At 43.9% G+C, this 16,090-nt stretch overlaps 1 protein-coding gene across 2 annotated transcripts in view; it reads right to left on the bottom strand.

Annotated features, from left to right (window-relative positions):
- ABTB3 (ankyrin repeat and BTB domain containing 3) overlaps positions 1 to 16,090 on the bottom strand; it is a gene marked incomplete at both ends in the record, with an annotated part of 305,658 nt that overhangs the window by 107,022 nt on the left and 182,546 nt on the right. For both annotated transcript variants that reach the window (XM_082666738.1, XM_082666739.1), the window contains one exon: positions 11,061 to 11,210. In XM_082666738.1, coding sequence (XP_082522864.1) covers positions 11,061 to 11,210 — 150 coding nt within the window. The remainder of the gene's footprint in view (positions 1 to 11,060; positions 11,211 to 16,090) is intronic.

Below are 16,090 nucleotides of genomic sequence, written 5' to 3'. Positions count from 1 at the left end.
CAGGAAGCCATCCTGGAATCTCCCGCATTCCCCTGTGTCTCATATCACACTGTACTTTCTTGGGTACAGCATTTAGAGCACTGTGTCTTTTTCTTTGTCAGTCGTTCCCAACGGCAGCGACTCAGTCCTAAATGACACTTGTTATGCGATAGCACTAATTCATTTGATTCTCACAATACCCTATAAAGTAGGTACCTTTATAAACCCATTTTACAGATGAGGAAACAGAGGCTCAAAGAGGTTAAATAATTTCTCAGGGGTGCACAGCTATGAGCAGCAGAGGGAGGATTTGACCCCGGCAGTCTGGCTCCAGAATCCACGCACTTAACTGTGCTCCTTGAGGGGCATGTTTTACTTTTCTCAATGCTGGCAAACCTTGAGAACACGCTGGTCTTTCTCACGCTTTCTCAGAAGGAAACCAGCCTTCTCCTTAATCAAACCAAAGCTGCAGGCTCCCAGATTGGCCATGGAGGGAAGATCCTCCTGTGGGATGCTGGCTGGGCCTGAAGCCCCGACTTTTCTTGGCTAAGATGGTGTTTCTCAAACTTGGATTGCTTGTAAGCGACCTTCGTGAGTGTAGCTGAATCCAAACACCACCCGTACCATTATTTACTTAATCTTCAATGGACTCCCTTTGTTTTTAAAAATACACATATCTAAAAAGGAAACATTATGTCACTGCCATAAACGGAAAATCAGTATCACCTGCCATCAACAGAAGGTCATTGTGAAAGTTAACCTGATGAAAAGGAAACAACATAATCAATTTATAGCTGAATTCTGGTCCTGCTTTCTACTCTTATAAATAATGAGTGAGAGCGTTGTTAGGGGCTCATATCAAGTGGAGCCTTTCTTCTGAAAGTAATTAGCATTAAAATAGAATTTAAAAGAGTCACTCCCATGACCAATGTTATTTAAGGCACTGTCCCGCTGGAAATCATCTCATGCACAGTGGGAGTGTTGCACACTTGGGGAGACGCTCCTCTAAGATACCTGTGATGGTGAATTTTATGTGGCAACTGGGCTAGGCTATGGTGCCCAGTTGGCTGGTCAAACACTAGACTAGATATTGCTGTGAAGCTATTTTTTACATGGGATCAACATTTAAGTCAGTAGATTTTCAGTAAAGCAGATTACCCTCCATAATGTGGGTGGGTCTCATCCAGTCAGTTGAAGGAAGGCCTTAGGAGAAAAGATAGAGAACCTTGAAGAGGAAGGAATTCTGCCTTCAGACTCATGACTGAAACATCAACTCCTACTGGAGTTTAAAGCCCCCATTCCCAATCCTTCATTGCCCAGCTGAAACCAAGCCTGCAGAGCCCACCAGTTCTCTGCCATCCAGCTGCACTTTTTAACATGACACTTTCTACCTAAAATCCAAACCCAAGAAAGTGAGGCTCAGTGAGAGGCAGGAGTTTCTCCTCTGAAGGCCCAGGGCCTGCCTTCTAGGTTCCCATTTCCTATCTGAGGAAAAGGGCCACTTCTTCAAAAGAAGATTGACAAGAGGACCATTCACCCCCTCTGTGGGAGTGAGACTATGGAGATGAGGTCTCACCTGAGGGTGGAAATGGCAAATATTCCCCTTTCTCTTCCATGCCCATGGCAGACATGCTTAGTCAATCACAGAGCCCGTATCCACTAAGTGTAGATGCAGCCTTAAAAATCCTTCTTGAGGCAAGATTCCAAGTGTCCACTATTTCTGATAGGAGTTGTCAGAGGAAAGGAAACTTCTATGTTGCCAGAGTCCTAAGGCCTCATCAAGACGACCTAACCAGAGTACAATCCACTAAGCTTAATATCTGAACAGTGATGCAGGAGTTAAACAGATAGCAGTGGGGCGGGGTGGGGGGGAAGGTTTGCTTCCCTACACCCCTCTGCCTCTCATCAAGCCTAACCTAGAGTCTGACCCTCCTTCTCTCCATTTGCCACAGCAGGAAAATATATGCAAGAACCTCAAAAAAGAATCAGAGGAGGAAATTCTCTTTGAGTGGCAGGTGGGCAGGGAAGATCCCCAGGGGACCTGCAGATGGAAAATGTGGAGAAACATGGCTCTACATGAAGAGTCCCAGCTGCCATTCATTGAGCGCCTACCCTATACCAGGCACTGTGAAAAAGCACCTCACGTGCATTGTTTCTATTCCTCACAGGCTCTATAGGGTATGTTTATATTATTTTAGCTTTAGAGCAGTGATCTGCAACCAGGGTGATTTTACCTCCCAGGGGATGTCTGGCAATATCTGGAGATATTTCTGGTGCCATGTCCGGGGGGCTGTTACTACATCTAATGGGTAGAGGGAAGAAATGTTCTTAAACATCCTACAATGCACAGATCAGTCCCCACAAGAAAGAATTTAGCCCAAATGTCAATAATGCCCAGGTTGAGAAATCCTGTTTTACAGATGAGGAAACTGAGGCTCAAGGTCACAAGGCAGAGATAAGATTCCAACCCAGGTCTGTCTGACTCTAATGTCTGTGCTCATCGTCCTACACGGACCTGAGTCCTTCTTTCAGAGACATCCTGCTGCATCTGTGGCCAACTCCAAGTCTATGATGGGGCCATTTGTCATTATGTAGCCAAGGTGTTCACGTATGCTCCTTTCCCTTGATTCAGTAATTCCATTTCTGGGACTCTGTCCCAGTGTTAGAATCCAAAATGCAGCAAAATCTTCATGCACAAGGATTTTCACCCAAACCTTATTTACAGGGTCCAAAATTTGACAAAGAAACAAATGTTTGAAAATCAGAGCATGGTTAAATAAACTCTGGTATGTGATAAAACTTATGCAGTTACTAAAAATGTTTACATAGAATGGCAATAAATGATGAAAAGCTTTGTGTTAAAATGGTAAGTGGGGAAAAAAGTGAAATTCAAAACTGCATACAGTGTGATCAGGATTATGTTATTAAAAAATATGCTCTGAGTAAATACCAGGAGAAAAAAAAAGCAAAATGTTGACCAGGGATTTCTGTGCCTAGCGGGATTGTGGGTGACGTTCCCTCCCAACTTTCCTGTCATTTCTGAATTTTGAATTATGCCATGTGCTATTTGGTATTATCGGAATAATAAGCTCACCGAGATGGTGTTTAAATTTCTTGTACCTTCCATCTAGGGTCAGGTTGGGGTACACTTAATCTGTTACAATATTGCTTCTGTTTTATGTTTTAGTTTTTTGGCCAGGAGGCATGTGGGATTTTAGCTCCCCGACCAGGAATTGAACCTGCACCCCCTGCATTGGAAGGCAAAGTCTTAACCACTGGACCACCAGGGAAGTTCCCCTCTGTCTTTCTTGAAAGCACTCATAAAAAAGCTCAAAATAAGGGCTTCCCTGGTGGTGCAGTGGTTGAGAGTCCGCCTGCTGATGCAGGGGACACGGGTTCGTGCCCCGGTCCGGGAAGATCCCACATGCTGCGGAGAGGCTGGGCCCGTGGGCCATGGCCGCTGAGCCTGTGCGTCCGGAGCCTGTGCTCCGCGGTGGGAGAGGCCACAGCAGTGAGAGGCCCGTGTACAGCAAAAAAAAAAAAAAAAAAAAAAAAGCTCAAAATAAGAAAATCAAAATGGGGTGGAGATGAGAAGAGGATCCATGTTTTGGGGCAGTGCATCACCCCTCAAGTTCCCCGAGACCCTGGGAAGGCTTTGGCCTTAATTGGGCTAACCATCTCCTCAGGGCATCGTTCAGCTCACCCTGCACTTCCAGGTTCCCTGCTTTTGCTTTTGCTCTTGTTGTTTTCTCATCTTAGAGTGCCCCCCCCCACCCCGCTTCATCCTCTCAACTACTGACGACCTTCAAGGCTGTGATCAAATGCCACTTCTTCCCTGGAGCCCTCCAGGATGTCACAGATCAGAATCAACTTCCCATTCCCCTGTGTACACACAGCACCTACTAATAAAGTCTAACATGTTACTTGTTTAACTCAGATGTGTTTTAAGTGCCCACACATCTACTTCCCCTACTGAGCTTCACAGGCAGAGACACGACTCATTCATTGTCCTGTTCTTGGAGGAGCAGTGTAGTGTAGTGTAGTGGTTAGGGACAAGCTCTCTGGAGTCAGATTGTCTGAGTCTGAGTCTCCAACCTGCCACTGACTAGCTGCATGATCTTGGGTGAGTTTACTTCTTTGTATACAGGGATGATTATGACCTTTGTGAATTTGTTGTGTGGATTAAACTGATAACATGTATAAAGTACCCAGCATTGGTTTCTTCATTTGAAAAATGGAGATGATAATAGTGCCTAACTCATAATATGAAATGAAGCAATCACAAATCACTTAAAGCACCTGGAATAGGGTCTGGCACATCCTAAGTGTATATAGTAAGTATTCAGCACTATTTCTTTTACTTTGTATCATCCCATCATCATCATCACCACCATCATCATCACCATCATCTTTTCCACATCATGACCACCATCATCATCACTTTCATTATCATCTTCATCATCATCACCATCATTTCTATCTTCATCATTATCACTATCATCATCACCACATCATTATCATCATCATCATTGTTATCAGCCGAGTCTCTGGATCAGAGGCCGAAAGGATGTCTCTGATGAGGGCTGGCCATAGGAGATGGAATTGGCACAGGGATTCTGTAATCACAAGCTCCATTTCAAATCCCACTCTATGTATGTGCTATCTGCTGCTTCACCTGTCAGCGTCATGAACCCCAAACAACAAATCCACTTGTCACTAGCTGCACTGAGTTTGGGTGTCTGGAGTTTGGGTCTAGGAACCTACTTGAGAACCCGCTTATAACCAGGTTTTCCAAATGTCAGCCATTTGGGAATCAGCATCATGAATTCTCACATACCTGTGTGCCGCAGGTACAGTTTATGTACTTAATATTTTTCCTTAAATTGGCGAATTCTTTCACACAATAAATTCATTTTAAAAGGAAACTTCATATCAGTGCCATAAAAGGAAAACCAATATTTTTCTAGTACCTGTGAAAAATTCATAGCAATTAAAAATAGAAAGTGTTTTGAGTATCACCTACAATCATCTCCCATGCAACCCTTTGGGAAACGCTGCTCTAACCTGCCAGGCTCAAGCTATCAGTGTAGCTCCCTCTAAGCCGTCTTCCTGCATGCCAGTGTGATCCCCCTGAGACAAAGGGCTGCACATTCCAACGTGGGCTCCTTCTGCCAAAACCTATGCTGTGACAGCACCTTCAATTCCTTCACCGCTCTTCATCCTCGGTCAAAGACCACTTACTATAGTACGTTTTCAAAACCTCACACGACCCTGGGGTAGGAGGTATGATCACCCTCTTTTCACAGATCCCTGGGGATCCGAGGGATCACGTCACTTGCCCTAGGTCACACAGCAAAGATAAGGAAGCGAAGGCACTCCCCAGCATCATAAACTGCAGTTTAACTTGCCTCACTGAAACTCCTCCCCTTGAAAAAAAGAAAGACCATGTATAGCCCAGTACAAAGTAATGAGAGGAGATTTGTTTTAAAGGAGAAGGAGAGCTGGAGAAACAGGGATGGACAAGGGAAGACTGAACTCTGGATCCAGGAGGAAACTTACCATTCATGCATTCATTCATTCATCAAATATTTATTGCATCCTACTATGTGCCAGACATTGTTCTAGGCACTGGGGATACAGTCAATGATGTTAAAAAAAAGTCTGAGCTCTTATGGGGTTTACAGTCTTGGTGAGGTGGACAGAAAATAAACAAATATATAATATGTCAGGTGGTGCTAAGTGCTATGAAGGAAATTAAAGCAGGAAGTGTGTATAGAAAGCAGTGATGCAGGGATGGTTAAGTGAGTGGGGCTGTCACAGGAAGGCCTCTCTGAGGAGGTGACATTTAAGCAGAGGCCTGAATGAAATAAGGGAGGAGCTTTGTAAAAATCAAGGGAAAAGCTTTCTAGGCAGAGGGAGGAGCAAGTGCAAAGGCCCTGTTGTGGAGTGGAACATTCAAGAAATACCAAGAGGCCAGTGGCCACTTGACCACCTGAAAAGGTCACAGTGCATTCTAGGGGCTGGAGGCAGCAGGACCTTCTGAAAAGATCCCATTTGCATTTGAGAGACCCCCTTGTCCAAGCAATAAGGGCTGTTTTTCTTTCCGGTGACACCAAGGGGAGACAACCCAGAAACGTTTTTGTGCACAGTTGTAAATTAATGGCCCCATTTTGATGAACTCATTGAGTGGGAACAACAAGTTCACAGTTTAGTGTGAAAAGAAAACAGAAAGAGGCAGTTTTCGATGAAGCCCTCATTTTTTCCCCTTTAACGAGCAGAAAGCAATGACTCTAATTAATGACTGTCCAATGCAGTTTTAATTGGGAGCTTGGGGGCAAGGCAGGGAATGCCGGGCAGAAGAGCTGCAGCAAGATCTTGGAGGACACAAATGTGGGATTGATGGGACCAAATGCAGAGTCGAGTTGGTACAGAGGAATGGATAAAGAAGATGTGGTACATATATACAGTGGTATATATTACTCAGCCATAAAAAAGAACAAAATAATGCCATCTGCAGCAACATGGCTGGACCTAGAGACTGTCATATTAAGTGAAGTAAGTCAGACGGAGAAAGACAAATATCATATGAAGTTGCTTATATGTGGAATCTAAAAAAAAGGGTACAAATGAACTTATTTACCAAACAGAAGTAGAGTCACAGATGTAGAAAACAAACTTACGGTTACCAGGGGATAAGGAGGGGAGGGATAAATTGGGAGGTTGGGACTGACATACACACACTACTGTATATGAAATAGATAACTAATAAGAACTTGTTATATAGAACAAGGAACTCTACTCAATATTCTGTAATGGCCTATATGGGGAAAGAACCTAAAAAAAAAAAAGAGTGGATATATGTATATGTATAACTGATTCACTTTGCTGTACAAATGAAACTAACACAACATGGTAAATCAACTATACCCTGATAAAAATTTTAAAAAAAAAGGAAACCAATAAAATAAACTAAAGTAGCCTTAACTTCTGTTCTCTCAAAAAATAAGTGAGAATAGCCAGAGCCTCTGCTTTCCTTGTGGCCTCAATGGAGGAGACGGGACAGACCAGCTTCCCCCAGACCTACTCCTGACCTGGTTCAGGTAAGAAGACCTGGTCTGCCCACCGGACTCTAAGCATTGCCTTGAGAATCTCTTCGGGTTCACAGTTAAGAATCACCAGGCTTGTGTCAGTTTGTGGACCTTTGTGGTCTCCTGATTTAGCTTCTCATTCAAATAATTTGACATACAGAGATTCAGCTCTAGTTCTCTGAGTTCAAAATTCAGTTTAATATTTGACGAGAGTTTCATTAAGAGTTCCCCTCCCCTGTAGCATTTTCTTCAGCTTTTGTTTCACGGACTAGTTCACTGTGGGTCCTTCATGTCTTCATTTGACATTCAACAGATATTTCCTAAGCTACAGGTGATGTGTTAGTTGCTTAGAATGCAAAGCTGAACTGGATGCAGAAAAGTAGAAAAAGAAAAACCGTTTGAAATGTGACTCTGCCACTTCCTAGCTGTGTGGCTCTGGGCAAAACATTTATCCTTCCAGGTCTTAGTTTTCTTATCTATGAAATGAGAATAAAAATACCTTTAATATATTTAAAGCACTTGGCATGCAGTAGGTGGTCGGGAAGTAGTGGATATATTTTCACCTCAAGCCATAACAGGCTAGACAGAGAAAGTGTTCTGGACATCACCACTGATCAAGACAGTTCTGGATTCTAATAAGATGCCCTGAGGATAGAAGCAGGGGGAATACAGGCAGAAGTCTCAGCGGGCAGCGGGGTCCTGCCATCTAGGTGCTGGTGAAATACTAGGTAACCTTTGTGAATTCTCACGTCTCCAGTTTAGTTTTGAGGAGAGCATACCCAGTACATCCTACAGAGCAAACTGCGATCCTCAGACCTGGAAGGAACACAGATCTGACAAACATGATGATCTTACAGAGGCGGACTCTCATTCCCCCTGTATCATATAGAAACACCTGGGCTTCCTCCAGAGACAGGGAGTCACGCCTAGTGTTGAAAGCTCTGCCTTGAGAACTGGACTCACTTTCAGCCATCAGCTCACAGGTGTGGTTGATCTTAGACAAGTTGTTTGTCCCCTTCCTTCCTCCATGCCCACATCTATCTGGATAATAATGGTTACACTGGAAATAGCTCACGTAGATTTTTCATAGATCACCAGGTCAACAGCATCAGGGGCTGCTATTATTATTGTTGGCCATGAAGAAGGCCATAGTCAGGGGCTCTGCCCTCAACCCTGAACAGCCTGGTTCAAGAAGAGCAGGGACGGCTGGGAACAAACTCTTTCCATCTCGCCTTTTCTGGAACAACAGTGGTTTCTGGAATCCACACTGGCAGAGTAACCTTTGCATATGAAGAACAGCTCTCTATGTACACAGAGAGAGCAAGGCTGTATTGATTCAGACCTCAGAGCAAGCCAGTCTAAATTATAGTCAGATCAGAAAAGAAGGCAATTTTATTACCTTCTGTCGCCCATGTGGCTGATCAACGTGCTACTGTGCACACGTTCTACAGGGCTGACTTGATGAACGTAGGGAACCTATTCGTAATTAGCAGCACCCATCTGTGTGCCAACAATTCATATGCGAAAGTCAACATTCAATGAAAATGACAGCACTTAATTTACAGAGCAAACTGTCCTTAGAAACCATTTACGTGGCAAGGCACTCCCGCATGCTGCCTGCTTAGGTGGAGGGCAGATTTGTTTAGCAAATCCTTTCCTCCAAGTGAAGAACCAGATTTGAGCAGGGCCTCAGCCCAGGTGCTAGGAGGGGCCCTTAAAATATCGCCGGACAAACTTTTGAGACCCCAGAGAAGAATGCGTGGGGACCTCTTCCGAGGTTGCGCCCACACAGACATGAACCAACCCTGTAGCCAGATTCAGCCTTTCCAAGGTCACGGGCATGTCTTGGAAATTTGCAGAGTCCCAAACAGTATGGCATTTCCTCTTTGAGATGTTTCCCCAGGGGAGCTGCTTGGACCAGCTACATCTGAATCCCTGGGGAGCTGTTAAAATACAGACCTCTCCTTATTCCAATTGTTGCAGATATCTCAAAATATCCTTCACACACATCACTACCTCAAAATAACGGCTCATCAGAGCTGCTGCTAGATCTTGTTTTACAATGTTCTAATAAAAAAGGCATAGAATTACTGTATCACAGTTGAGGTAAAAATATATTGATAACTGTATTTTAATATAATTAGCTTCCTTTATAAACTTACGCACTTTATTTTTTGCATTTAAAAATATTATTCTGAGGCAGGGTCCATAGGCTTCATCCGATTGCCAAAGGGGTCCATGGCAAAAAGTTTAAGAACAATCGTACAACTGACCAGTGGCTGGAAGACCCTGTAATTGGAGGCGTCCTAGGACTTCAGGGGTTTGATGGGAATGCAAGCACAATTTCCAAATTCAGGTGCCAGGAAAGTAACTCTAGTGACCATAAGGTCCCCCTACGGCTTGAATTGGCTACTGCTTCCCTTTTCAGAGGTGCATGTTGTATACTCAAGGGTGGATGCTTGTCCCGGGTGTACAGGGAATTTTGGGGAAGAGGCACAAGTTGCTTTATGGGTCCTGAATTCTTTCATAGTCCAGAATTTTCTAGAATATCACACCAACTCATAATTTAACATACTCTAGCATTTCTGAGATCGATGCTCCAGTTCCATCCGGAACTAACACATGGCTATGTCATTTGACAATCAATTGGATCGTAAGTAAATACAGTTTTATTTTCCTCTGGTTGGTCAGACTCAGAAAGCACAGCCCCGAATTAGGGGATATACAAGCACAGCAATCATTGCTCAAACTTGGGACACCCCAGCCTTCTTCTCTCCACCTTTCTGCCCCTCTCTCTCCCTCTCTCTCTCTCCCACTGTCTTGCTGTCTCTCTGTCTCTGTCTCTGTCTCTCTCTCTTTCTTTCTTCATATTTCCTGAGGGCCTACTATGTGTCAAGCAGCATTCTTGGTGTTGAGGTTACAACAACAAACAAAACAAATTGTGTACTCTCCATGAAAAAATAGTCTAGTAGTGGGAAACAGACAATTAAAAAAAATTAATGAGTAAACTATAGGGTGTGACTAGGGGAAGGAGGGAGGGGAATGATTGCTAATGGTTTTCAGGTTTCTTGTTGGGGTGATGAAAATGTTCTAAAATTGACTGTGCTTATGCTTGTATAGCTTGGTTAATATACTAAAAGCCACTGAATGATGATACACTTTAAGTAGGTGAACTGGATATGAATTCTATCTCAGTGGAGCTGTTATTGAAAAACAAACAAAAAAATAGAGTATGTCATAGGGTAACAGCTGGGAAGGAAGGTAAAGCAGTGAGGAGGGATTAGGGTCCTCAGGGTGCTATAATTTTAAATAGGGTGGTTAGGGAAAGCTTCATTAAGGGGTAACATTTGGGTGAGACTTGAAGATAACTAGGGAGCAAGCTATGTGGGTATCTGGAGGATGAGAGTGGTGAAGGAACAGTACCTTCAAAGGCCCTAAGGTGTGCCTGCTATGTCCAAGGAACAACAGGGGCCAGTGTGGCTGAGTTAAGCGGGCCTTGGGAGAGAGTGGAAGAAGATGTCTGAGGAATACAGGTGGGCGAGCCTGGACGTAATTCTGAGGACTTTGGCTTTTCCTACAGATCAGATGCGGAGCCCGTGGAGGATTCTGAATAGAGGACAGATGTGATCCCACTGTAGAAATCAATAGCATTTGCAGGATTTACTGTGTGCCAGGTACCGTGGTGAACCCCTTCATGGGCATTAGCTTGCTAAATCGCCACAACTATTGAGTATTATCATTTTCTCTATTTTATAGAAAAGGAAATTGAGGCTCAGAAAAGGGTAGGAACTTGACCTACATCAGAGGCCGAGCCAGGAACTTTACCAGTCTGCCTGATTCCAGAGCTGCTGCCTTCACCACGGCCATCAGCACAGGTGTGTGTACACAGCAGGCGCTCAATAAAAGGAATCCCCTGGCTGGTTACAAAGCACTGCCCTAAGGGCAGCTGGTCGCTTGGGAACAGACAGGGTAAGAGAACCAGCGTCCACTTACTCAGTTCCGCGATGCTGCCCACGCGGGTGGCCAACAAGGATTGCTCGATGGTCCTCAGCTCGGACTGGCTGAACATGGGCAGCTCTCCCGGTTTGCTGGTCCGCTGCGGGTCTCGGTGAAGGTTCAGGCTGTCTGGCAGGCAGAGTACCCCTATGGTTGGTGGGGAGAGAGAGTGAAAGGAAAATAGATTGTTATTGTTCAGTTAACCAAAGGAGGGGTGCAAAACCTTGCACAGCCTCAAACCGCACCAGGGCTGGTACCACAAAGCCAACATGGGAACCAAGGCTCTGAATCCTCTTAGAAATGATGTCTAGCTCTTTTAAAAGGTCTTTTGCTGACTTTAACAAACACGGTGGCATCCGTCTGTATGCACACATTTCCAAAGGACACAAAAGAAAATCATCTCCTCAGACCTGGCAGGGATTCCTTCCACGCAGAGAACCCAGCAGTCACTGTCCCACTCTCTGTCCCAGAGGCAGTTGCCTCCCAGAGCGCCCTGGAGGAAGTCTCTGCTGGGATTCTTTTGAGAGCTTGCTTTACTTGCCCAGCAAATTTAACTCTGGGTGGCTGGGCTGTTATCTGTTAGACAAGGCCCTGGCTTTCTCCATAGAGCTGTATGTCAGGAGGTGAAAAGTCCCCATGGACTTTTGTAACTTGTATGGTGAATACCCATGGGAAATCCCTGGAATCCAATTATTTTCATCCCGTCCTTCCCATTCCATGAACATTTAGCGAGAACTTACTTTGTTGATTATTCAGAAATAATCACTGTTCCCATATCCTCCCCAGCCTCCATAGGCAGAGTACGCTTTCTTGCTCCTTGACTTTGGGCTTGATGAACTTTGGCCAACGGTATATTAAGAGACATGATGGAACCAAAGGCCTGAAAAGCACCTGTGTGGCTGAACTTGCTCTTTCGTGTTTTTGCCATTGTTATGAGAAAAACACACCCTGGTTAGCCTGCTGGTCTAAGAAAGGTGAGAGACAGACAGAGCCAATGCAGTAACAATCTGCAGCTTAGAGCTGCCCCACAAAAGCAAATGCTAATTTAATTTGTCACTGGGGTTATTTGCTACTCAGCATTATTATGGTGATAACTAACAGATACACCTACCAAGTGTCAATCACTGAGGAGACAATGAACAAGGCAGGCATTGTGCTAAGTTAGGGGCTGAGGATACAGTGATGGACAGAATACACATACTTCCTGTTCTCAGTGGGCTCACAGTCTAAGTGAAGGAGATGGACTGTTACACACATAACCACAAAGCCAAATGACACATGCTCTATGGTAAGAGAAGATGAGGAATAAAGGGATATCTTAGCAGGGACCTGAACAAAAGTAGTTGTCAATAAGTAGGAAGCACTTATTGAATGCCTACAGTATTCCCAATCCTGCTAGGAGATGGAAAAGAAGCAGAAGACGTATTCAAGTATAAACTCACTGGAGAAACAAGACTGCCAGTGACAAAACAACTGAGGTACAATAAAGCAGTATCAATATACAGGTGCTGAATTATTTAAGCCAACTGTCAGGGTGAGGGGACAGACAGAACACAAAGGTCGAAGTTCAAGTCCACAAAGCACAGAGCTGATCTCCCTGTGCTATGTGGCTGCTTCCCACTAGCTATCTATTTTACGTTTGGTAGTGCTTTGTGACCACCTAGAGGGGTGGGATAGGGAGTGTGGGAGGGAGGGAGACGCAAGAGGGAAGAGATATGGGATCATATGTATATGTATAACTGATTCACTTTGTTATAAAGCAGAAACTAACACACCATTGTAAAGCAATTATACTCCAATAAAGATGTTTAAAAAAAAAAAAATTCAAGTCCACTTCTCACCCTGCTCGAAACACAAAAGCTCAGCAAACAAAGCCTCCTCTGGGACAAAGTGAGAGAGTAGCACTGACATGTATACACTACCAAATGTAAAATAGACAGCTAGTGGGAAGCAGCTGCACAGCACAGGGAGATCAGCTTGGTGCTTTGTGTCCACCTAGAGGGGTGGGATAGGGAGGGTGGGAGGGAGACGTAAGAGGGAGGGGACATGGGGATATATGTGTACGTATAGCTGATTCACTTTGTTATACAGCAGAAACTAACACAACATTGGAAAGCAATTATACTCCAATAAAGATGGTAAAAAAAACAACCAGAGGCTTCTCCTTTGAAGATGGGCAGGCGTGAGGTGGCACCCAACACACACCTCCTCTGGGCCCTGCTGCCTAGTTAGTGGCTCCAGCCACACTGAACCAGTCACTTGTTCTGAATGTTTCACCTTCACACCTAACAGGCTGACACGGTGGAGAAGGCAACCATAGTAGATTTTTTTTTTAATGAATAATGAATAAATGGATGAACAATGCAAATGACCATTAGATGTTAATGTTCCTATAATCAGGAAGCTGTTCAAGTTACTGAGATTGTTCTCTAACCATTGTTTTTCAAAAATTTTAGACTCAATAAGAATGTATTTTACTAATTAAACTTAAAAGCTTTTGCACACCAAAGGAAACCATAAACAAGACAAAAATGGGAGAAAATGCAAATGTTTTCTCCCCTCAGAATGGGAGAAAACATTTGCAAACGAAGCAACTGACAAGGGATTCATCTCTAAAATATACAAACAGCTCATGCAGCTTAATATCAAAAAAACAAACAACCCAATCCAAAAATGGGTGGAAGACCTAAATAGACATTTCTCCAAAGAAGACATACAGATGGCCAAGAAACACATGAAAAGCTGCTCTGTATCACTAATTATTAGAGAAATGCAAATCAAAACTACAATGAGGTATCACCTCACCCTGGTCAGAAAGGCCATCATCACAAAATCTACAAACAATAAATGCTCCCGCAGGTGTGGAGAAAAGGGAACCCTCTTGCACTATTTGTGGGAATGTAAATTGGTACAGCCACTGTGGAGAACAATATAGAGGTTCCTTAAAAAACTAAAAATAGAATTACCATATGACCCAGCAATCTCCCTACTGGTCATATACCCTGAGAAAACCATAATTCAAAAACACATGCACCCCAGTGTTCATTGCAGCACTATTTACAATAGCTAGGACATGGAAACAACCTAAATGCCCATCAACAGAGGAATGGATAAAGAAGATGTGGTACGTATATACAATGGAATATTACACAGTCATAAAAAGGAACGAAATTGTGTCATTTGTAGAGACGTAGATGGACCTAGAGACTGTCATACAAAGTGAAGTAAGTCAGAAAGAGAAAAATAAATATCGTATATTAACGTATATATGTGGAATCTGAAAAAATTGGTATAGACAATCTTATTTACAAAGCAGAAATAGAGACACAGACATAGAGAACAAATGTATGGATACCACGGGGGAAAGGGGTGGTGGTGGGATGAATTGGGAGATTGGGATTGATATAGTATATACACTATTGATACAGTGTATACACTTCTGATACTATGCATAAAATAGATAACTAATCAGAACCTACTGTATAGCACAGGGAACTCTACTCAGTGCTCTGTGGTGACGTAAATGGGAAGGAAATCCAAAAAAGAGGGGATATATGTATACATATAGTGGATTCACTTTGCTGTACAGTAGAAACTAACACAATACTGCAAAGCAACTGTACTCAGATAAAAATTTTAAAAAACTACAAAAAAAGAATGTATTTTACATCATGACCCAGTACACACACACACACACCATCGCCACCACTACTACTACACACATTTTTCATGTTTTCCATGAAAAATTTCATGAAAAATAACACTGATCCTTACTATGTATGAGGCACTCTCAATTTTTTCTTTTCACTTCTTTTCTATCTTACCAATAAAAAATGCTGTCTGCAGCACCAGAAGTGATTTCATGGTCGACTAGTGGGTCATGACTGGCAGTCTGAAAAACACTGTGGGCTGGGCCAGTTCACAACTTGGCATTAATTGGACAATACAGATTGACGATTTACTACTTAGCGCTGGGCCGGGCTCCACACGGGACGTAGAGATGGCTGAGAGGCGATCCCTGCACTTCAGGAACCCTCAGCTTTTTAGGAAAGACAAGACCTTCACAGAAATGCCCACCATCCAAGGCCGGCCTCCTGCCTGTCCTTTTCTCTTAACAGCTGAGTCATCCCCCCGATCACCCCAGGCAGGGACGCCCTGAGTCATCTCTGTTTCCTCCTGCTTGCTCACCTGCCCAGACATCTGGTCAGAGGCCAAGGCAAGTAGCCATTGCCAGGGCAATGAATGTTGGGCCAATCCCTCATCTGACGCCTCTGACGTTCCTGACTCTTGATTCAGAGATTTACTACCCTTAAAAGTGCTCACGGCAAATGACACCAGATGACCACGACCCAGTGTGACAAGTGACCCAACGTTCAGGGGATGAGGGCCTCCGCTGGGGGACGGGGTGGTGATCAGGGGCTTCACAGCAAAGGAGGCCTGCGAGTGAGCCCTGAATGTCAGGGAGGATGAAGTACAAATGGCCCTGACATGTGCTCACAGGATTGCTTTCTTGGTAATTGCACTGTGTGCAGCAAGTTCTTATCCCAGGCCTGTATCTGAAACATTGCTTCACATGTTGGTTGAGGCACAAGCAAACGGGACGTGGAGTCTGGAACCCAGAGCTTCAGTCCTGGCTCTGCCACTTCCCACCCATGTTTAACCTTGGGCAGGTCACAGAGCCTCTCTGGACCTCAGTTTCCTCTTCTGTGAAATGGGAGTGATAGGAATGGCCTTGCCTCCCTCATGGCGCTGCTGCGGGCGGGGATGAAGTGAGACAATGTGTACTAAAGAACTTACTTTGCATGTGCTGAGTAATAGTATGTGCTCGACATATGTTAACTGAGATGAAGATCACTTACTGTGTATAAGCCCAGCTTTGCACTACTTTATGCTTCATCATAAGAATAAATAATTTCCCTCAGAATTACTCCTCCATCTTTTAGAGGGTTATGAAATTTAAATGTGAAAATATAATTATTCCAAGAAGCTTTGAAAGCTAGAGTACTAGGATTTGGGAAATCTATAAT

Source organism: Grampus griseus, assembly GCF_964374135.1.
Source record: "Grampus griseus genome assembly, chromosome: 11".
Taxonomy (NCBI): Eukaryota; Metazoa; Chordata; class Mammalia; order Artiodactyla; family Delphinidae; genus Grampus; species Grampus griseus.
Note: the sequence above shows the minus strand (reverse complement) of the source record. Positions and strands in the feature narration are given on the sequence as shown.